Here is a 21,927-nt window from a genome sequence, read left to right as displayed (position 1 = left end):
GTATAGAAATCTCCATGGGTCTGTTCCATAAAGACCAAAAGTATCTTTTTTTTTTGCCAGAAGTACCTTTGCCTCCCCGAAGGCCTCACAGCCTTAGGCCTCAATTTATCCAGTCAAGGATCCAATACACAGTTAAAGTCCCCTCCCAGCATTAGCTGGTGCGAGTCCAAATCGGTGATCCAAGACTGCAATTTTTTAATAAAAGCTGTGTCATTCCATTTTGGGATATACACATTAACCAACATTACCAGGTTACTGACCAACAACCCATTAACCACTACATACCTCCCATTCGGATGCATCAAAATCTTAGCCACCAAAAAGCTACCTTCTCATTAATCAAACTCACTGCCCCCCGGGCCCAAATGCCAAATCCCGAATGGAACACTTGCCCCACCCAACCCTTCCATAACCTTATATGATAGCACAGCTGAATCTGCCACCATCGCAGTGTCAACATTGACTAGAAAATAAACTAGACGAGCTCCATAAACATTTTGTGCCTACTAGTGCAGGTCAAAGGCTGGGTACTCCCTGGTGAATGTCTCACCTCCTGACTCCCCAGAGGCACAAGTTAGGAGAGTGATGGGACACACTCCATTTGTGAATGGGTGGAGCTGCGACAATACTTAAGAAACTCAACACTATCCTGGAGAAAACAGTTTGCTTGATTGGCAGCCCACCTGCCACTTTATACGTCCACTACATGGGATATGCATAGCTAAGGACAAGACTTAGTATTGCATTTGGCCATTTGACATTGTGGGGATCATTACTATATTTTCTAGTTTTATTTCACATGATTCATAGGAAAGTGCATGGCACAATGAAGAAGTTACACTTGATCACTACCTTCTGAAGGTTAATTCGGGATGGGCAGTAAATGCTGGCCTTGTCAGCAATGCCCACATCCTGCAAATGGAAAAAAAGGTGTTGCAAACATTCATTCTATATAATAAGATCCAATTTAAGCCACCAATTTGAAAGCTAGATTGAGTGCTGGACAGCAGGCTAAGTTGATTATAGCTCACCTCTAACCGCATTTATCTTATTACAGTCAAGGGGAGCTTTTCCTTTCCGAATTGCTCCGTACACATTACTTCTGAGAAGAATGCTGTCTGGGAAGAGGTGTCTGATGAGGAAACGGGCTGCCAATTCAGGTCGTGTTCTCTGCTTGGCAAGATGGATCACAGACGCTGGTAATTCCACTTTTCGGTCAGCTCTACCAAGGCACTCTGATACAAAAAAGGTAGATTATAGAGAGTCAAAATGTGAAAATGAAGAGCACATTGCCAACCTATGAAAGATTGCTCAGTAAAATTCTCCTCACACAATAACGGAGAAAGATCTGATTCGGCCTACATCGCTTTATGTAGACTATTCAAGGCTTCCCATTTGCTGGCATTCTAAAATTTAATTGAATGCTTTACATTCCAGTCAACTCAGCTAGAAGTTTCAGATAAAAACTTATAGATTTGCAGCAACTCAGACTACTCCTGATGAGGACCTACAATAAAAAACTGATGATAAAAATGTTTAAGTGTGGAAAGCTAATGTTATACCTGCACATAAATGAAACTTTCCCAGCAGCTCCATTATTACGTGTTCCAAACTGTCCCACAATATATCAAGAGAAGTCAGTTGTCAGGTTTAAAAAAAAACTTCACTGTGCTGTAATGTTCTTTAAACAGTGATAGGCAATGTAAATGCTGAAGTAATCTCCCAGGGAAACTGTGTTTGTGTGTGTGTGCGAGTCAGCCAGTATATGTGTGTCAGTGTGTGTATATATGAGTCAGTCAGTATGCATTTGTCAGTGTGTGCATGTCTGTCACTGTGTGCGTGTCTGTCAGTGTGTGCGTCTGTGCATGCGTCTGTATGTGTGCGTCTGTGTGTGTGTGTGTGTGTGTGGTGTGTGTGTGGTGTGGTTAATTGATGGCCAGTAGTCCAAATCAGCCCATCCTCCATTTCGCTGGAGTTTCGCTGGTGTATGCTTCAGTAGCTTAGTACTCCACAACATGGTGTGGTGTTTTAATGAATGTTCACTGACGCATGAAATACAGGATAGAAGTTGGTGAAACGTTACTGTCCACAGTCACTGCTGCAGCATCTGGCTGATTTGTCCGAAATGAGATGAGGGAGGTCCTGCTTGTTCATGACGATCTGAAGAGGAACTGTATTTAAAGCAAAACTTCCATAAGACAAGGAGTAATGCAGATCATTCTCCCCAATAGGATTGATGGCAAGAATTAGAAAAGAACGAGTGAAATGGCTCAACATTTTCCAGGTTGAGGCAGGGTGGACATCACATTTTAAATTAGAAATTTTCCTGCCATCATAAAAATACAGAATTCATATAATTGAATGTCAGGCACCACATCATGACTTTCAGCATAGGAATTGTCTTATCCAGAAATTAATTTTAGGATTCAACATAAACCAAAAACATTTCTTACATTTTCACTGAAAAATAATAAAACTGTTGCAATAGCTTACAAAATCTCTTGTACATGAAAGCAACATGACTCAAAGTGAGTTCAGCACAAGTCCAGCTGTTAGAGTAATCATACTGTTGATGGACATTTAGAAAAGAAAATGCAAGCAGTTTACTGAACGATTGCTTTTTGCTAACACTGCACAGCCAGTTGCTTCACCATTGAGGCCAGTCTTTCAGTTGCCTAGACCCCGAGTCCTGGAATTCCTTCCCTAAATTTCTCTGGCTCTCTACCCCTCTTTTTCCTCCTGAACAACCTCTTAAAATCTACCTCAGACTAAGTTATGATCATCTGACCTAATATCTCCCTATGTAGTTGAGTGTCAAACTTTGTTTAATTATGACCCTGTGAAATGTCTTGGAATGATCTTCTACATTAAAGGTGCTAAATAGATGTAAGTTGCTGTTTTGTTTTCAAAATTTTCTCTGCTATTTATATCTGGTCTAATTAAACATTGGGAAATTTATTTTTTCAGCAATTCTTTCTAAAAGCAGTAGGCCATTGGAGACTGTAGGGAGAGGAAGTCTCTTTCCTTTCCCCAATAATTAGTGCCCAGGCAACCCAAGAGTGTCTTCCCTTCACCTCAAGGCTGGGGGACATTATAACATTTTAACAAACCAGAATTTCGGAAAACTATTTGCTCACATTGGCCTTGCCAGACTACAGATACTGGCTGAATGCATCTAATCCGTATCCCAGTGTGGTTGCAGAGCTGGAAGATCTACATTTGCCGCGATCTTCTCAGTCAAGATATTTCCTGACCCGAGCTACCTGCCTTGGTAACAAAAATCTACATCTATCAAAACTTAGCAAAACAACGCAAATTATTTTATGTAAAGTGCCACTGGATGAACAGATAGTAACTATTAGTAGTTCTGACAAAGCAATGGTGTAATATTAATTCTTGGGTAAGAAGAACCTTTTTGCTTGGCAGTCCCTGCCTTGGTGCTTTGATCGAGATAACAGCATGTATTCAGCGCAGCAAATTTCATCGGAGAATCCACAAGGAAGAGGTTATGGGAAGCTGTCAATCAAAATGAATGATGGGTGTGCAAGGCAGCAATAAATGAAAGGGAATTTATTTAATAGGAAAGTAGAAGTTATGAAATGTGAAGGGAGTCTGGTGAGGAACTGTGGCCACAGGAAAGCCGGGCTGCATGGTGGCGCAGTGATTAACACAGCGCCGAGGTCCCAGTTTCCATCCCGGCCCCTGGTCACTGTCTGTGTGGAATTTACATATTCTCCCCATGTTTGTGTGGGTTTCGGTCCCACAACCCAAAGATGTGCAGGGTAGGTGGACTGGTCACGCCAAATTGGCCCTTAATTGGAAAAATGAATTGGGTACTCCAAATTTTAAAAAAAAGTTTGACCTCAGTAAGCTCCTCACCTCGTTATAGAGCTAGGTTGGGGAGGGCACAGCAGAGCATGACAATGCAGGGGACCCGACCTGTCAAGGCAATACACCTCACCTTCAACAGGCCAATGCACCACTCACTGACAGCTCTTGTTGCATTGTGAGCTTCATTGTATTTGGCCTCTGCTGCGGTCTATGGCGTCTGCATTGGTGTTATCAGCCATGACCTGAGGGGATATCCCTTGTCCCCAAGGATCTATCCTTGTAACCTGGAGTGTTCCCCGGAGATTCTAGGGATCTGCGACTGACCGAGGATGTAGCTGTCATGCACGCTCCCTGGAAAACATGCACACATGTGCATGAAGTGCACCTGGTGGCCACACACCATCTGCACATTGAGGGAGTGGAACCCCTTCCCGATGATGAAGAGAACTCCATGGTGCCACGGGGCACGGAGAGCAACATGGGTCCAGTTGATCATTCCCTGCCCCTGTGGCAGACCAGTTGTGTGTAGAAAGCCCATAGCCGTCCTATCCTGCCGAGTCTGTTTGAGGTTAAAATGTATCCAGAGCCCGAGCACAAACTGCATCCATCACCTCATGGATGTGTGGGTGGATGCCTGTGATATTCCACAGAAGTCCCTGTGGATACTGGAAAGACCACACTGAATTAAGGTTCACGGCTGCCATGGTCTTTACCACCACAGATGTTCTCTACCACCACTTGGCACCGAGTCCGCAAGGATCTGGCACAGGTGCTACTCTGTCTCCTATGTGAGGTGCAGTCTTTGATGGCACATGTTGTCCGACAGCTCCATGAAGGTCACACAAGTCCTATAAACCCTTGGTCTCCTTCGGAGCCATTGTGCCCCCTGCACGCCTGATCTCCGGCCCCTGATCCTGCTTTGCGGCCCCCAGGCCTCGTTCTGCAGGATCTTCCCTCTGTGTTGCCGCACATTGCTGCTGGAGTCTGTGCTCCTCCAGCGCAGTGATTAGTAAGATGGCCAGCTCCGTTGGCTCCTTGCTGATATCGATTGGAAGCCTGCGAGGCATGTGAGGCAGAGGCTGCTTGGTGTTGCAGCTGCAGACCATCATCACATCCGCTGGCCCAGTGGCCTTCTAGACCTGGAAGCAGCCAGTCCCAAAACATTGCCGACTTCAACCGCCCACTCACAGTTCAAGTGCCCTGCCATCTCCAGAACAGGACTGGCTTCGGCCTATGCCCTCACCTATTTATACTCACCTTTAGCCTCCCATCTAAGTTTCTCCTCCCTTCGGCTCACATGCTCACAGACTCCCATGCAACAGACATCAGGCGTACACAGCACTAAGAGCTTATTCACACAGCACTGAAAGCAGACTCCAGGACCACCGACACCAACCGTCACAGCTGGTGGGTGGGAAGATACAATGAGGGCAGAAGATATGACGTTAACCCCACTAAGTAGATTCAAATGGATTCAACTTCATGTTAATCAAATTCACGCCATTCATCGGGGAGGGCCTGGGAAGATCGCGTTCCGAAATCTCGCCGGTGCAAATCCTGCTTTCGGCCTCTCACGGTATTTAGCGGCCATTATGGGATTTGCGCCCGTGGCTAACAGCCCACTAAATCCCACCTAATGTATTTCAAAATGTCAAGAGGGATCCAAACAATCTGCTTAGTGGCTGGGATGCAACCAAGGTAAGTTGACTTCATCAGCAACTGTGGATGCTGCTGAAAATCTCAGTGAAATCAAAGGGAACGGTGACTTTCTTCCGGTGGTACCAAGGCATTGATGCTGGAAAGTAGCAACAGATCTACTTTGAAAATGTGGAAATCATACAGATGTCAGGTACAACTGTGTTGAATGTGATCACGCACCTAGAATCAATCATTGTCTGACATAACATGAACACGATCTATCAATAACAGACCTTCTTTACTAAATTTACAACTGGATTGAGTTTAACTACATTACAAGCAGACTAATATTTGCGAAGCAGGAGAGAAATAAAATGAGTGGTACAGACAGTGAAAAACCTGATGAACAAAACAGATGATCCCTATGTAGCTCTGGTGGGACACAAAGCCACATAGAACTTACAGTGCAGAAGGAGGCTATTCGGCCCATCGAGTTTGCACTGGCTCTTGGAAAGAGCACCCTACCCAAGATCAACACCTCCACCCTATCCCCATAACCCAGTAACCCCACCCAACACTAAGAGAAATTATGGACACTAGGGGCAATTTATCATGGCCAATCCACCTAACCTGCACATCTTTGGAGGAAACCGGAGCACCCGGAGGAAACCCACGCACACACGGGGAGGATGTGCAGACTCCGCACAGGCAGTGACCCAAGCCGAATCGAACCTGGGACCCTGGAGTGAAGCAATTGTGCTATCCACAATGCTACCGTGCTGCCCCAATGGGTAGAAACCAGCACAAATTAAGACCATTAGGGCATTAGGAATAATATTGTCTATGTAGCTAATAAGAAGCCTCAACTAAAAATGGATTTAAAAAAAAGAAAAATCAGAGAAATGTATTAAAACTCTCAATAGGTGCACAAAAAAATGCAAAACACTTGAATCAGGCGAGGGCTCTCAACTCAAGCTTCAGATTCGCAAAGTCTCAACTTGTAAATGGTCCTGTTCATTAAAACTCAAAGGGCTGGTTTCTCTGTTTCTGAGGCCAGTGCCGGCGTAAACGGAGTTTCATGACAGGAAAATCAGCATAAAACCCTCACCAATTCCGGTACCGGTGAGGGGCTAGCACTGGCGCCGCATGAACCACCTGCGAACGTGTGGAAAACGGCCGGAGAATCGCCGGGTCCCGGGCTGCACATACGCAAGACTGCCAAGCAGCAGCTGCGTATGCCAACACCCGCACTGGCTGTGCTAGAAAACATTGTACCGGCTGTGCTGAACTGCCTACCCGCCCACCTCCTGACCACCCCCCAGCACTTCCCCCAGCCCTAGCAGAAGCCTCTGGCCAGTGACACGGATCTTGGCCAAGTGTGGCAGCGCTGGACACTTGTGGCCCACAGCCGCCAGGAACTCGGCCCATCGGACGCGGAGCATCGCGGGTGGCCCGGCTGATGGCACTCCGACGGGGTTGTGGCTGCACACGGCGCATGTCCCAATGATGCTGATTTGGAGGGGACGGAGAATCTCAAACCGCCACCTGCCCTGATATTGCCTTCGGGAACCATTCTCCACCCGATCACCGTTATCGATTTCGGCGGCAGGGTGAATCCCGCCCAAAGCTTATTTCAACATAAGGAAATTAATCTAAATAACATCAAGTGAAAGGATCAGCTAGCTACCAAGAAACACTTGTATCGCGGTCAGAAACTATTAATCCTGAGATTCCTTCTCCCAATGCTCAGATGTACAGTCAGAAGCTGGCATCAGAACTAATTGCCTGAGCTCCCACCCCGCTATTGACCCCTTGCATGAACTCAATTGGGATCATATCATGGATTTGCTCCAAAGCACTTATTGTTTAGTGTATTTACCTGGCTCAGTCTTCAAATAGTGAAATGAATGCAGGCCTATGCTGAGAAATGTGGAAAGCATAAAGATGTCACACATGACTGCATATCCTCTGATACATGTCCAGCAACTTTCTCTTTATGGGAAGAAGACAGGTTTACTAACTTCAAGTGATTTTTGGCCTTGGATCTATTGGCTACTTCCATTGCTCATCCAGGATTTTATGAGTTGCTCAAGCCTTTGAAGTCGGTGCACTTTTTACCTTTAGTTGCATTGTGGCAGAAAAAAATTATGCAACTCATAGGTGTGGAACTGGCAGAATTTTTAAAGAACAAGTTTCTGATTTTGACAGAAACTCAAATGAAACTTGCTGACAATGCAATCTTTTTTATCACGTGGCTGGCGCAGCACAAGCTGAACTAGAACGCACTGATAGAGACAGAACTAACAACTGATAGCATCGCTGCATAAAATTCTGCAGAAGGTACAAGTGTTCCTAACTGTAGAGGCAGTCTAAGAACTTCCTTACAAGAGAGGATTTATAATAAATTGACAAAACTATTCACTGATAGAATAAGGCAATTCAACGTTAAGGAAGAATTCAGTTGTTCTGAGGGAGGCTGGATTTAATGGCTATATATCCTGCCTTGTTTTAACCCTTCCCTATCTGTAATCTCCTCCCAGTCCAGTAACCACACATTCCCATTTTCAAACTCACTGGGCAGATCCTTACAGTCCCAGCTGGCAGATTTGCAGGTTGGGGGATGGAAACGTAAAACTCCCCAGATGCCTTTCTGTCGGCCTCTTGCCCACTCCTAAACTATCTGAGATTTATGTTGGGCACATGAGGCCTATGGCCGCCTGTCCATGTGACAACTCTAACCCACATTGAGGCCCTTACATGGCCAATTATTGGCCTCAATTTTGAGGCTGATGGGAGGTGTCCAGGGGCATGCGTGTTTGTGTTGGGGCGGGGGGGGGGGGGGGGGGGGGGGGGGGGGGGGTCCGGCAGATTACCTTGCTTGAGATAAGCATCCTCCTTCGAGGGGGGGGGGGAATCCGGCAGCGGCAGATTACCTTGCTTGAGATAAGCATCTTCCTTCTACATCGGACGCTCCCTCCCCCAGACGCTTCCCTCTGATCGTTCTATCAAGCTCTCACGGTCCTCAGGCCTCACCTCCCACTGTGAGGCCCCACACTTGATGGTCCTGGACTTTGGGACTCAGAATCTGGGAACTGCTTGTAGTGCCAGTCCTCGTCAATGCTGCCACTGATGCTGCTGGGACTACTGAGCTGCCGGTCACTCAGTTTGGCCAGTGCTCGGAGGTGGGACTTTTACCTGAGTGAGGGGCAGCCGTCCTGACTCCAGCCAAGTAATCCTCCTCTGAGTGCTAAATGATTGTGGTGCCGCTGTGATCGGTGGGGATGCATTCCATGATGATTTTTCAGGTTGCAGGGTTCAAAGCTCTGCTATCTGAAACATCCTGCCCCCTGTTCTTCTGCCTCATCGCGTCCATCATCTCCCTTCAGATCCTCCTTAAAATTCATCTCTGGAAGGTCACATAATGTGAGCGCAGGAGCAGCTGCGATTTCACGAGCTCCACTCTGCTCATCTTTAATCCATCTTTGCAGCCTGGTACACATTTCATAATTGTCTTTTCTTGAGTTACATGGCTTGTGCTATGTCCCAGGAAGTGTTTGGTCGGGTAGGCTGGGGTGATCCTGCTTGCAGTGGCTCAGTTACTGTTGAGCGGGCTTTTGCCTTGACGGTGCTGTGTGCATCAGATGATGGCCGCCAACGGAGATGCTTTGCCTGAAAATCTCGGCTCTGTTCAAAGAGTTGTGGAGTGCTTTTATGGACGTGATGGAGGTGCACGCAGAGGTACTCATACTTGAGAGCACTTTCTCTGGTGAGGGCTGGCCTCCATGTTGTCGAGATCTTGCTACATGACTTGTCGTCCATCCTGACATGTTTGGGAGGCGGACCGGGCAGGGTGTACCCCTGGGCCTGGTCCCTGGTGAAAGGCGAGTTCCCGAGTGAGTTTGAAAATTGGCTGCCATGTTTCGGTAATTTTGATCTGGAGGCTGGGTGCATGAAACTTGATGGAGCACAACATATCTTGTTTTCGAGGCCAGGGGTTAGTCTGGCCCACCGATCACTGCTTCTGTATTGTCCCAGTCTTGATGCTTGTCACGAGAAGTGGGGTGACCGATCTGTCGAGTCATACCCCCTAGGCTGCGGACCCCCTGGTTGTTGGTGAGATGGCAGGATGGAAGAAACATAAAAGCAAATTACTGCAGATGCTGGAATCTGAAACAAAAACAGAAAATGCTGGACAATTTCAGTAGGTCTGACAGTATCTGTGGGGAGAGAATGGAGTCATCCGGACTCGAAACGTTAGCTCTGTTCTCTCTCGACAGATGCTGTCAGACCTGCTGATGATAGAAGTAATGGTGTCTTGTGCTTCGATTGTTGAAATCTGTCAGAAATCCTGAGGCGCGCTCGTTGATCCTGCTTTATCCTTCGCCTTTTTGTGCGACCGAGAGGGTTTTGCTTTAGAATTGAATTTTGAAATCCGTATTTTTACCCTTCGATGGCCCAGGCAGACTCCTTGTTATCCTGGGGATGACTAGATTCCTTCTGACTCTTCCTTTAGGTTTAGTTTGTATTTTCTCTTTGTTTGGGTCTCTCTCTTTAGCATCTCTGGGACTATTAGAACATCATGTTTACTGTTGGGGCAGGCTGGTGGGTTCTCTATTTGTGACTGATTATTGAGGAGGAGGGCGGCCCTGTGTATCCTTTGTATATTGGTGGTTGCCGTGAGTTGGTTTGGGTGTCCCCTCCTTGAGGGTTTATTTTTTCTTCCTTCATCTGGGTGAGCAGTGGGCTGGTTCTAATCTTGGTCTGGCCAGATGGAGCGGGTGGGGGTCTCTGAGTGTCGGGTATGAAGGAGCCAGTCCTTCCTCCCAGGATACCCAGTTGATGGGTGTCTTGATGGCTTTTCATCTCCCGGGCTGGGGTCCTCCTTGGCTGCAGCTGGAACAATTATCCTTTATAAATGGGAATGATGCATTACTCTGGCTGGGATGTGCAGGATCGGCAGGGTGTAGGTTTTGGCGTTATGTACAAAGTCTTGGAGGATATAGGTTCCTGTGTTTTGGATTGTGCCGGGCTAGACCAGGCCCGGTGCCATGGCTGGCATCCTGTTGTCCATGAGGATCAGGGTTGTTCTTTTCTGGGAGTGCCTGCGGCAGGTGTCTGGAGAGGATGCCTGTGATCACCCGGGCTGGGGCTGAGTGCAGTATTTGGTAGATATCCTGTTTCTTCTATTGACTGAGTGTCTGGCTCTTCTCCTCATTGATGTGTGTCGGGTGGTTGCCTGAAACGTTTGATGTTTGGGTTGGATCCTGATCCCTCGATATTCGGAGGTTTATTTCTGACGGTTCTTGTTCTTCCTTCCTTCTTTTTCTCCTTTTCTTTCTTCCTTGAGCTACTTGAATATGAGTTTAGTGCTGGCGTACGGCAAGTTGGATTGGTAATGGTGTCCTGGCTGCTAGGGAATGAGTCTGCTCTGGGTATTCCTTCAGTGGCAGTGGTCGCCTTGTGTTGGTTGGGCGTTCTTCCCTGGGAGGTCTTTTCTCTTTCGGATGGGGATGGTACTGGCTTTTTCCTGGGTGGGCCCAGTTGGTGTGGTGGATTTCCTGATGGTACCGGGGAGGTGGGAGTCGGCTCATTTCCTTTTTATTGATGGATACTTCATGTGCACAGCGGTGAGTCGGAGCCTGGACTGGATCCTGAGCACTTGCTATCCGGTGGGTAGTTTTGGTAGTTCTAGTCTTCTCCTTCTTCATCTATGGGAGACCCTGGGCGGGATTCTCCACTCCCACGCCGAAGTGGCCGCGCCGCCGTGAACACCGTCGAGGGGTGCCGGAGAATCGCCATTTTGGGTGTCTCCGGCGATTCTCCGGCCTGCGAAACTCGACCGGGCCGTTCCCACCGCTTGGGAGAATCGCGGGAGGGCGTCGGACCGGCGTCCCCGGAAATTTTGGCGGCCCAGGCGATTCTCCCAACCGGCGCGGGAGTGGAGAATCGCGCCCCTTGGGTTAGAGAATAAGTTGGGTTTATTGCTGCCAGTCCTCTCTTTACAATTATATGAATGCTGATGATTCTCTCTGGACCTGGATTGGGGTTAGGTCACGCTGTGGGTACGTATGTAATTTCCCGATTGAATTGGGGTTTTCATGTATTTTCCTTTGGGTTTTTTTTGTCGAGTTGGGCATGTTGAATCAGCTCTTGGCTTCTGCATGGGTGCAATTGGGTCTGATGTCAGAAGGGGATGGCTGTGATGTGTCGTTGCTGCCTGTGGCGCAGCTGGGGCCAAGGGAATTGTATGTTGGCATGTGCCCGATCTTGCTCCCAATTTTTTATAATGGTTGTAGCCATGTGCAGCGTGGGAGGGTGGCACAGTTTTAGCATGTCTTTGTGACTATCTACTTTTTCCCCATGGTCCTTGGTGGGGTCGTAAGAGCATCCAGTCTTATCTAGTGTTCATACTGAGCCAGTCATGATGTCGTTCATGTATATTAAGATGTTTTTCTGATTCTTTTCATGATATATTATTTTGTAACTTTGTTGCGTCTTTTTCTAAAATGTAAAATCCTAATAAATATACACCTCTGTCGTCAGCTTTAACCACTCCTCCTACTTGCTGTCTGTCTGTTTTCTCAATGCCCCTGTGGAATACCTTGGCTGTTTTTTCTATATGATTTACGCTCTGAGAGTGCAAACCATTTTCCATTACTGAGATACAGCAGCAACTTCAGAACATAGCACCAGTCTCATTAGAAGTCTTTGTTCGAGACCTTTTAACTGGCTGTTCAAGGAATCACCAAAGATTGAAGGTGTCATGGCAAAACCAGTGGAATGAAATCCCGGAATCACATGCAGCAAATGGGGAATTTCTGTTATTTGGTCATTATAAAACAATGGTGCTCATCATCAGAGGTAGAAAGTCTGGCCCAAGGATTGGTTTGAGCAAGTTGCTCCTGATTTTAAAATGATGCTGGTAATCAACACTGGAAGTTCACAGTGAGCTGAACAGTCAGCTAAAGTTTAACTTAATCTCATACTTGTAATTTTCTGAAAGACGTATCTGCAAAATAACACAATTAATGCATAGACATGTTAATAAAATTAATTCTAAAAAACGATCATGTTTGCATTGTTCTCAAAATCATTTGAACTGTCTTAGTACAGAACAGGATGCAAACAGCAACGAAGATGTTCACCATCCCCATAGCTGCAGACTTCATTTGTAAATATAAGCTTACTGTTTCACTTTGTAACAACTGTACTTTCTCCGTTATATTTGGTTAATCAGGACAGACCTAGTTTGGATGTGTTTAAAGGAATATGTTACTCTCTATTACTTCTGCATGTTTACATCGCTTTCATTTTCACCTCTACGACCACAGTCCTCAAGTGGTTGATCATTCTGAGATCTCCACCAAACCAACTCTGACGCAAGTGTTGGAAAATGTACAAGAGCAGCTCAGTGATAACACTTCCCTCCATCCCGTCGCTCCCTGCGAGGCCTCTCTATCTTCCTATGTATATAGTGCTTATAAACAACCCAGTGCACAGTTTGGAAACTTTGTCGAGCGGGAGAAATTTATATAAATGGTATTTGTAATGAGGATATATGAAGCATTTGGACAAAGACAGAGATGACTATCACTGGAGCGGACCCTTTTTCACTTCCTCCAAATGCATGCACAAGCCAGAACACCCACTGAGTTGATGTAAGGGTTGAGAAAGCCCTTTTTGAATGAAAAATCCTGGAAGATAGGATGCCGCATTGTACTGTGTATATGCATGGCCAAGAGTAAAGGTTTTTGACAGGCTCGAGAGGAACCCCCCTCCCCCCTCAACTTCTGTTCTCATTAACTCTCCTTATGGTCACTTGGAGTGAGATGCCGGATGACTGTCAGCATTATTTGAATTCACAAAATGTACATTCTGGTTAATGTTAATGACATACACAGAAACACACAAATTAATCTTTCTGAATTTTAATTACAGGATAAATAAAATCCAAAGTCTCTGTTTGCGAGTTACCATGTTTTTCAAAATGCATTGCTGAAAAATCAGCAGTAGTTATGGAGGCAGACAGGAGATGCAATCGGTTTCCATCATAAAAGTGTCTGAATTAACCATATTTTGTGATTCTGTACATTTCCTGGCTCTATAAAATGATCTGATTTCCCATGATCAATATTAGAACAAGCCTATTTCTGTTCTCCGTGTTATATCTCGATTCTCCATATGCTGTCTGTTTTGCGTGATTTAGAAATGGATTTCCATTCCATTATATCCCAGTGGAGGAACAACACATTGGGCGAGATTCTCTGACCTTGTTGTGCTCTCGCTCGAGCGAAACGAGCCAGTGAATAGCGGGAGAGGACGAAAACGAGAACCACGCCAGGCGCCAAACAGTTTGCAATGCAACCGGCCCCCTCCCACAGGCAAAATCGGGACCCCGCTGTAGCATGGCAAGAAACCACTTATCACCACTTAAGCCTTATTTCCACACAATTAACAGGAGCAACCCCATATCCAACAGCCTCCCGTGATTCATTGGCCACGCCAGCAAGTGGGTGGCACGGTGGCACAGTGGTTAGCACTGCAGCCTCGGGTGACTGTCTGTGTGGAGTTTGTACTTTCTCCCGGTTTCTGCGTGGGTTTCCTCCGGGTGCTCTGGTTTCCTCCCACAGTCAAAAGATGTGGATTGGCCATGCTAAATTGCCCCTTAGTGTCCAAAGGTTAGGTGGGGTTACTCGGCTTAAGTAGGGTGTTCTTTCAAGGGCTGGTGTAGACTCGATGGGACGAATTCTACATAAAGTGGTCATGTTAGCTGGAGTCGATTAGTACTCCTTTTGAAAAACGTGAACCTGGCGGAAGGGCTTCTGCGGGGAGCCGAGGAAGTAAGTAGCCATCGTTGCTCACAGGAAAAGAGCTCGGGGGCGCTGGGCTTGCTTGAGGGTGTGGGGGAACCTCGGCTGGAGGGGACACCTTCCGCAGGGGTGGGCCGTCATAGGAAGCTGGGGGTGGGGGGCAATCAATCGCGGCTCCAATTTCATCTCTCAGGATCATTGGTCTTTGCAATTCTCTTCCACAGAGAGCAGTGGAGGCTGGGTCATTGAATATATTCTGAATTAAAGAGATTTCTCATTGACAAGAGATTTAAGGGTTGTGGGGGGCAACAGGAAAGCAGAGTTAAGGCCACAATCAGCTCAACCATGATCTTATTGAATGGAGGAACAAGCTCAATGGGACAAATGGCCTACTCCTGTTCCTATTTCTTATGGTAACCGTGCATCATAGCAGCTGCCACAGGACCAGTATAGCCACAAGCACTCAGGGCAATATGAATCACAGTGAATGAGTGGGGAGAAGCAAATGACGGTAACAGTGGAGCAACAGGAACCCACTGGAGCGAGGTCTAGGTTGCTTTCTTCCACTTATCCAAATCTAGGGATTTGGACCTCACAAGGATTGATTACAAAAAATTACTCTTCGTGAATAATCACCTTTTGGAATCTGCGACAGGCTCGGAGTTGAGCCATAGTGCAGTATGTACTATGCACAATATACTAGCTATAGTTGTGCAATTATGCAGGAAAAGCCTCATTGCACTTTACCACGCAGTAAATGACCACCTCTCGGACCTCCTGCGATGAAGGTCCATTGGCAGAAATTTGAAGTACAATTGGAATCTCTCGTCTCAATTCTGAGGTTGCCACTGCAAAGACCTTGGGCTCGGATTTATGCTTATCAGCCAAAGGTACACTGAGGGTTTGAATGGAGTGGTCTTATGGAAGAGTATTTCATGGACATCAACCTTTCTCTCAAACCTTTCGCTTTGGAGGCCAGTGATCATGTTGACTGAGTGCTATGCTGTAGGGGTATGGCTGTAGAACACATAATTTCACAGGTCAAAGTCACAGCTACTTTACTAGGCTTTAATCCTTTATCCTGCAGAATAAGGCAGCAATTTTGGTAATTGGGGAACTGCAGGGGACCCTGATTTAGGCCACCTAACAGTCTAAACTTAGCTGAATGTGTTTTGCAGTAATCTTTCTGGTTGCAAAGCTATTTTGTGACATAAAATTTCATGTCCCGATGTATGTCATGCTTAGGTCCTGACTGCAGGCGAGTTTTCACCTCCATCACAGTTAGGTCTCTTTCTATTGAAAAGATATATAGAATAATATGGATCACAATTATCTTGGGGAAGACGGTGGCAGAACAATAGGTTCGCTGAGTTATATAGGTTTGTGGCGCACTGATTGAAAACCTATACAGTAGCTTCATCAGGATGACAGTTATTGGCATCATTATTACTGCATTCTGCTTCTGTCTGTAGCTCATGCAAGGATATCATTAGTTATAAGTAAAAAGTGTATCTTTGGCTTTGAAAAGCTAAGCTATTCCTTAGAAAAAGCTCGACAGAGAATTAAAAAAATATATATAAATTTAGAGTACCCAATTCATTTCTCCAATTAAGGGGCAATCCACCTAACCTGCACATCTGTTTTTTTGGGTTGTGGGGGCGAAACCCACGCAAACACGGGAGAATGTGCAAACTCCACACGGACAGTGACCCAGAGTCGGGATCGAACCTGGGACCTCGGCGCCGTGAGGCTGCAGGGCTAACACACTGCGCCACCGTGCTGCCCAGCTCGACAGAGGTGATGTTTTAAAATAGAAATATTGGGTGGGATTTTTCAGTTGCGCCCATCCAGAATCTGGAAATTTCCACCCAAGGTCAATGGACCTTTCAAAGGTCCATCAAATTGCCCAACCCACCTACGCCGATTCCCACGGTGGCGGGACCGGAACATTTATCCTGCTCTGTTTGTTGTTTGGGATGATCTAGTGTTCCTGGTTACCGTCCATTTGTACACTAACAAAGTGGAAGCAAAGTGTTGGTATAAACCACGGCATTGTTCCAAGTGCCGACCTGGTGCCAACAGTGACCCCCTATACTTTAGGAATCCAGCAATATAATAAAACTGCAAGGTCCTGCCATCCTTTGATTGCTTTCCAGTGGGAAAAGTGATTAAGTGTTTTCCCCAGAGCAATTCATGAGTCATCTGCTCAAAGCATGTTTGCTACAAATTGGCTTACAATCGAGTTGTCCCCTGTGATGGCCAGGAATGGATCAAAAGGGGTTTTTGAATGTCACTAACAGTGCCATCTATGTGGTGGAGGTACATCGGCAGGTGTACTGGCAGCAGGCAGAATATCTCGGTTACCGATTACTTGCCTGGACTTGTCCCATTCCTTGTGGTTATAAAGCAGATATGAGCAGTCTACCAAATATGAAGTGAAAAATGAAATGAAAATCGCTTATTGTCTGTCACAAGTAGGCTTCAAATGAAGTTACTGTGAAATTCCCCTAGTTGCCACATTCCGGCGCCTGTTCGGGGAGGCTGGTACGGGAATTGAACCGTGCTGCTGGCCTGCCTTGGTCTGCTTTAAAAGCGAGCGATTTAGCCCAGTGTGCTAAACCACCCCCATATAACCAGAATATAATCAGATGTTCCTGGAATTCTACATTTGTCAGTCAAGTCCAGTTTGATTGTTGATTTAGATGTTCTTTAGTTTTATTTAACAAAAAATAAAAAATAAGTTTTTATTTTGAACAATACACAGGTGTAGTATAAAAGTATATTCCAACATAAATTTCCAAAATCACAAAATATTGTCTGTTTTAGCAGTAAAATACATTTATATTAATTGTGAGTAGACTGTGCACTGGAAAAGTATATTTTAATATTACTGGGTCTTCCCATATAACCATGTAGTACAAATATTTGTAGTCCAAAATGCAGCCTTGTAATATGTGCCATGAACAAAATACTGCAATTTTGTTAATAATAATAATAATAATCTTTATTAGTGTCACAAGTAGGCTTACATTAACACTGTAACGAAGTTGCTGTGAAAAGCCCCTACTTGCCACACTCTGCCGCCTGTTCAGGTACACAGATGGAGAATTCAGAATGTCCAATTCACCTAACAGCACATCGTTTGGGACTTGTGGGAGGAAACCTACGCAGACATGGGGAGAACGTGCAGACTCCGCACAGACAGTGACCCAAGCGGGAATCGAACCCGGGACCCTGGCGCTGTGAAGTAACAGTGCTAACTACCGTGCCAGTCGCTCTAATATACCTGCCATCAATAGTGTGGTATATTTTTTAAAGGATAGACTTGCAGGTCATGAAGGGACAAACAAATAAGAGTTTTATTAGAAAGGTGTTTACTCTATAGGCTGTTAGGGCAAATGACGCCATCAATATATCGCGTGATCGAACTTTTAAAGTGATCTGGTTCCAACTGGGAACAAACATGAATACACAACAATTAGAAAGGTTCTTCTGATTAACTTAATTTTGTACTCTTGCACATTGCTTGATGGGCCAGGTCATTCATTTAGGGTGTCAGCCATGGATCACTTGGCCATGACTCTAGCTTCTGAGTCAGAAGGTTGTGGGCTGAAGTCCCACATCAGACACTTCAGCCCAGAAATCTAAGCTGTACTGAGGGGGTTCTGCCTCGTTGGAAGTGCTGCGTTTCAGGGAGACATTAAATCGAAGCTCTTCAGCTCTCTAAGGTGAGCATAAAACATCTCATGGCACTATTTTAAAGAGTTATCCCTGGTGTCCTGGTCAATATTTATCCTCCACTCAACATTACAAAAACACACTGGCTGGGATTTTCCGCTTCTGTTCGTCGGGTGGATTTGGTGACGGGAGTGAAAAATATTACAGGATGTTCAAAGTCATGTTTTATGTTGCCAGAAACACAAGATATGATAGTGTGCAACCCTAGACCGGTGAAGGGTTTGTTTCCTGACGTTCAAATTTGGGAACATCATTATAATAAATTAACAAATCATTATCAGGCTCAAACACCAGAATCATCCCCCCCCCCAATCAAACAAACCCTCCGAGCAGTCCTCCTGAGGAGCTCAGGTGAGTGTACCTCTTGGGGGCGGGAGGGGGCTTGCCCGGGTATGGCCCTGGGACTACCCAAACACTGCCTGGTACTGTCAAAGCACTGCCTTAATACCACCCTGGCACTGCCAGGAGGTTGCCTTGTGCGTTGGGGGGGGGGGGGATTGCTGCCAAGGGGGGTTCCCGGGTTTACTGGTTCGGTAGCTGCACCAAGATCCTTGTGTTTCTAAGTTGCATGCGGAGCGGGGGACCCGATCCTTGACGTCTTTTCTTTAGAATGCTGCGTTGCATGGCGGAGAAAACCACCATCGCTGTCGGTGGCTTCAACGTCGCTTTTCCCACCTGCCATTGGCCTTTGATCATTTCCAGAAAAACCCCGCCCATTATCTCGCCACTATCAACTGCTGCTTGGAGGAGCTCGCTATGTGCAAATTGGTTGCCACGTTTCTTACATCACAACAGTGACTACATGTCAATGGCTATAACACACGTTGGGATGTCCTGAGATCACAAAACATGTTATATAAATGCAATTATTCTCTTATTTGGTTATATAAACAATAAATATTCTTACTTTCTTTGTTCATTTGTTATGCAGTGAGTGGTAATGACCTGGAACTCACTGCCTACCGGATGGAGGAAGTAGAGACGATCGTTGGTTTCAACAGGAAATTGGAAGGACATTTGCGGGAAATAAAATTGCGGAGCTAATGGGGATAGAGCGGAGAGAAGGTACTGACTGAATTGGTCTACAGAGAGCCGGCGTGGACTCGTGTTGAATAGCCTCATTCTGTGCCATGACTCGGACTCATTTACAAGATGTGGACCTCATATATTGCCCATTCCTAACTGCCCTTTTTTTAATTGGTACAACTAATTGGCTTGCTCAACCACTTCAGAAAGAAGTTACCAGTCAACCACACTGATGAGGGGCTGCAATATTTGCATCTTGATCAGTGGTGTACTTTGCTTGGGTAGCCGGAATTTTGCCTGTCCATTCAATTGTCATAATGCCTCTTTTGAATACAACCTTCTGTTTTCTGTTGGCATCGTGTTGTACGCACATATTATCCCTGGCACTGTGCTGTGGGTGTACCTACACCTCAGCGACTGCCGCGGTTCAAAAAGGCAGCTCATCACTACCTTCTGAAGGGCAACTAGGGATGGGCAATAAATGCTGGCCTGGCCCATGACGCCACATCCTGTAAATTAAAAAAAAAAAATGATACTTTCACCCAACAAATGCTTACTTAGTAGGCAAAAAATGTCTGGAAAATCAGTACTGAACTTCGGGGGAATTCCTAGCTTGATCACACATACCTATGTAATGGAAGCAATCGTCCTGTCTGAAGATTGGCTTCTAGCACTAATTCCTAAGTAACACTAATATAAAAAGAAGTGAATCCATAAATGTGATGCACTTCAGCAGGGAAAATAACATTTGGAGTTACAGAGAGTGGCTACCATTAATGGTGACCAATGAAAATGAGAAATGAGAAGCATTAGCCAGAAAAATAATAATTTACATGAACAAAAGGTTACTCCCTTCCCCACCTCCCCTAAAATTCTACCTATCAGGAATCATATGACTCCGATTTACTGACAGAGAAAAAATGATTAAAGGGTGCTGGTGCTCCATCAATTAAAAAAAATAAATCCAGGGGTTTATAACATATTTGTTTCATATTCTAGTTATAGAAGTGTATGTTCACATTAAAAAGATACATTTGTGCTACTGACTGCTTGATTTTACTGCTGACAGGATTGCTTCATCATTTTGGACTGCATTACTGACCTGTGAAAAGGCAATAAAACCCTCAGAAATAATTATAGTGCCCAAAAAAAAGCCAATCCATTAGCAGTTTATTAATTATAGCTCTCTAGTTGTAATTTTCTGTTCTTTGTGCTTTATATCGGATAGAGAGTTCACTGAAAATGTCTCTGCTGTGATTCTACTCCTGTTGCCATGTGCTTTTATGGAAAACTGATCTTAAGCTGCAGGATAAATTTATAATAGTGGATCACCTCATATCAATCATGTTGTATAAGTGGAACAGTGATAAGAAATGATTTGCTTCTACTTAGTTTCCTTGCTCTCCAAATCTCTCTTCATCATTTGTGGAGCATTCCACACAAACCAGCCATCCTCCATATTTTCCCTGTATTAAACTAGAGGCGGAATTCTCCCAAAAAATAATTCAGTGCAATTTCGGGTGAGAAAACCGGTATGAATCGTACTGGCTGTTCCGTCAAGATCTTCCCCCACAGTCATTTGTTTGGAGCCAGTTGTAACGCATTGAAAATGTGACGCATTGAAAATGTGACGCATTGAAAATGTGACGCATAGAGTCCGAAGGCGCCGGCAAGCCTGGCTTCACAAGGGTGCCTCAATCTCAAAGCGACAGTGCAGCCATCCGCCAGCAACATCGCAGACATCTGGGTTTCAGTGCCTCCCCACCAACCTCTCCGGCATCAACCCCCTCGCTCCCCTACCCTCCAAGGATTTCTGGCATCAGGGTCCTCCCAAAGGGTCTCCCTTCAGGCTATGCTCCCTCCTTACAGGCAAAGACCCCCTCCCACCCCTTCTAGTCAGCATCAGGGCCTTTCCAACCCCAATCGCTGGTACCAGTGCGGCCCCCCCCAACCCCCGACCAGCGTGTCAGGTTAGCACTACCAGGGTGACTGGGACAGTCCACTGCCATGTCCCCGACTACTCGGGGGGGGGGGGGGGGGCTGCAATGATCTCCAGGCCCAGTGGCGTGGTCATTACGTCTGGTCTCCAGTCCTGGAGATCTGCTGCGGGATTCTCCATCGGCAGGATCCTCTGCTTCGCCGGCAGCACACCCACGCCTGCGGGTTTCCCGATGATGTGGGGTGGCCACAATGGGAAACCCCATTGGCCGACTGAGGGAGCGGAGAATCCCGCGGCAGAAGTGTTTCCTGCCAGCTCACACTGCACTGGTTGGCGGGGGGGGGGGGGGGGGGAAGGAATCCGGGAGCTGGGAGAATCCGGAGAGAATGCCAGGAGAATGCTTATTTAAATATGCTAATCTGGTTCATGCCCAGCTGCAGTGGGCTGGGAGTATCGCACTCTGTTTGGTGCCTGCCGCAAACACCTTTTAGGGGTCCTCACGCTATTCTACCGCCATAGCGGGGTGTACACTAGGCGCATGTTCTATATTATTGTTCTGTATTAAAGTTTGGTCTGGGCCGAAGGGCTGATTGTTAATATACTGTTTCGTTGACATTGATTTGTACCCTGTACGGAGTCACCCTGCTAGCAGTATACCTAGTTAACAGGCGTGGAGAAGGGGAGGTGTCTGCAGCTTGTTATCATTGGGGTAGATTTTTTTTTAAGGAATGAGCTTCGGCTTTTTGTTTCTGTTCTGCTTGGGTTTGGGGACGAGTGGGAGGGACTTTCTTCTTTTGTTGGGTGTTTGGTTTTCAGGGTGAAATGAGGCTGGAAGGGGGCAATCTTCTGACAGTGCAGTTCCTTTGTTTTAAGACCGGTTTGATGGGGGAAATGGCGGCCATCTTGGATGGACACGGAGCTGGTGCAGGTTGGGGCACTGTTGGA

The 21,927-nt window shown here is 46.1% G+C and overlaps 1 protein-coding gene and 1 long non-coding RNA gene across 4 annotated transcripts in view; one reads left to right on the top strand and one right to left on the bottom strand.

Moving 5' to 3' along the window:
- Positions 1 to 21,927, bottom strand: part of LOC140428100 (BEN domain-containing protein 2-like) — a 249,390-nt gene that overhangs the window by 10,378 nt on the left and 217,085 nt on the right. For both annotated transcript variants that reach the window (XM_072514160.1, XM_072514161.1), the window contains exon 11: positions 1,032 to 1,235. In XM_072514160.1, coding sequence (XP_072370261.1) covers positions 1,032 to 1,235 — 204 coding nt within the window. The remainder of the gene's footprint in view (positions 1 to 1,031; positions 1,236 to 21,927) is intronic.
- LOC140428102 (uncharacterized) overlaps positions 1 to 21,927 on the top strand; it is a 203,359-nt gene that overhangs the window by 101,558 nt on the left and 79,874 nt on the right. For both annotated transcript variants that reach the window (XR_011948706.1, XR_011948705.1), the window contains exon 2: positions 18,949 to 19,082. This is a non-coding gene — a long non-coding RNA (uncharacterized lncRNA). The remainder of the gene's footprint in view (positions 1 to 18,948; positions 19,083 to 21,927) is intronic.

Source organism: Scyliorhinus torazame, chromosome 8 (assembly GCF_047496885.1).
Source record: "Scyliorhinus torazame isolate Kashiwa2021f chromosome 8, sScyTor2.1, whole genome shotgun sequence".
NCBI lineage: Eukaryota > Metazoa > Chordata > Chondrichthyes > Carcharhiniformes > Scyliorhinidae > Scyliorhinus > Scyliorhinus torazame.
Note: the sequence above shows the minus strand (reverse complement) of the source record. Positions and strands in the feature narration are given on the sequence as shown.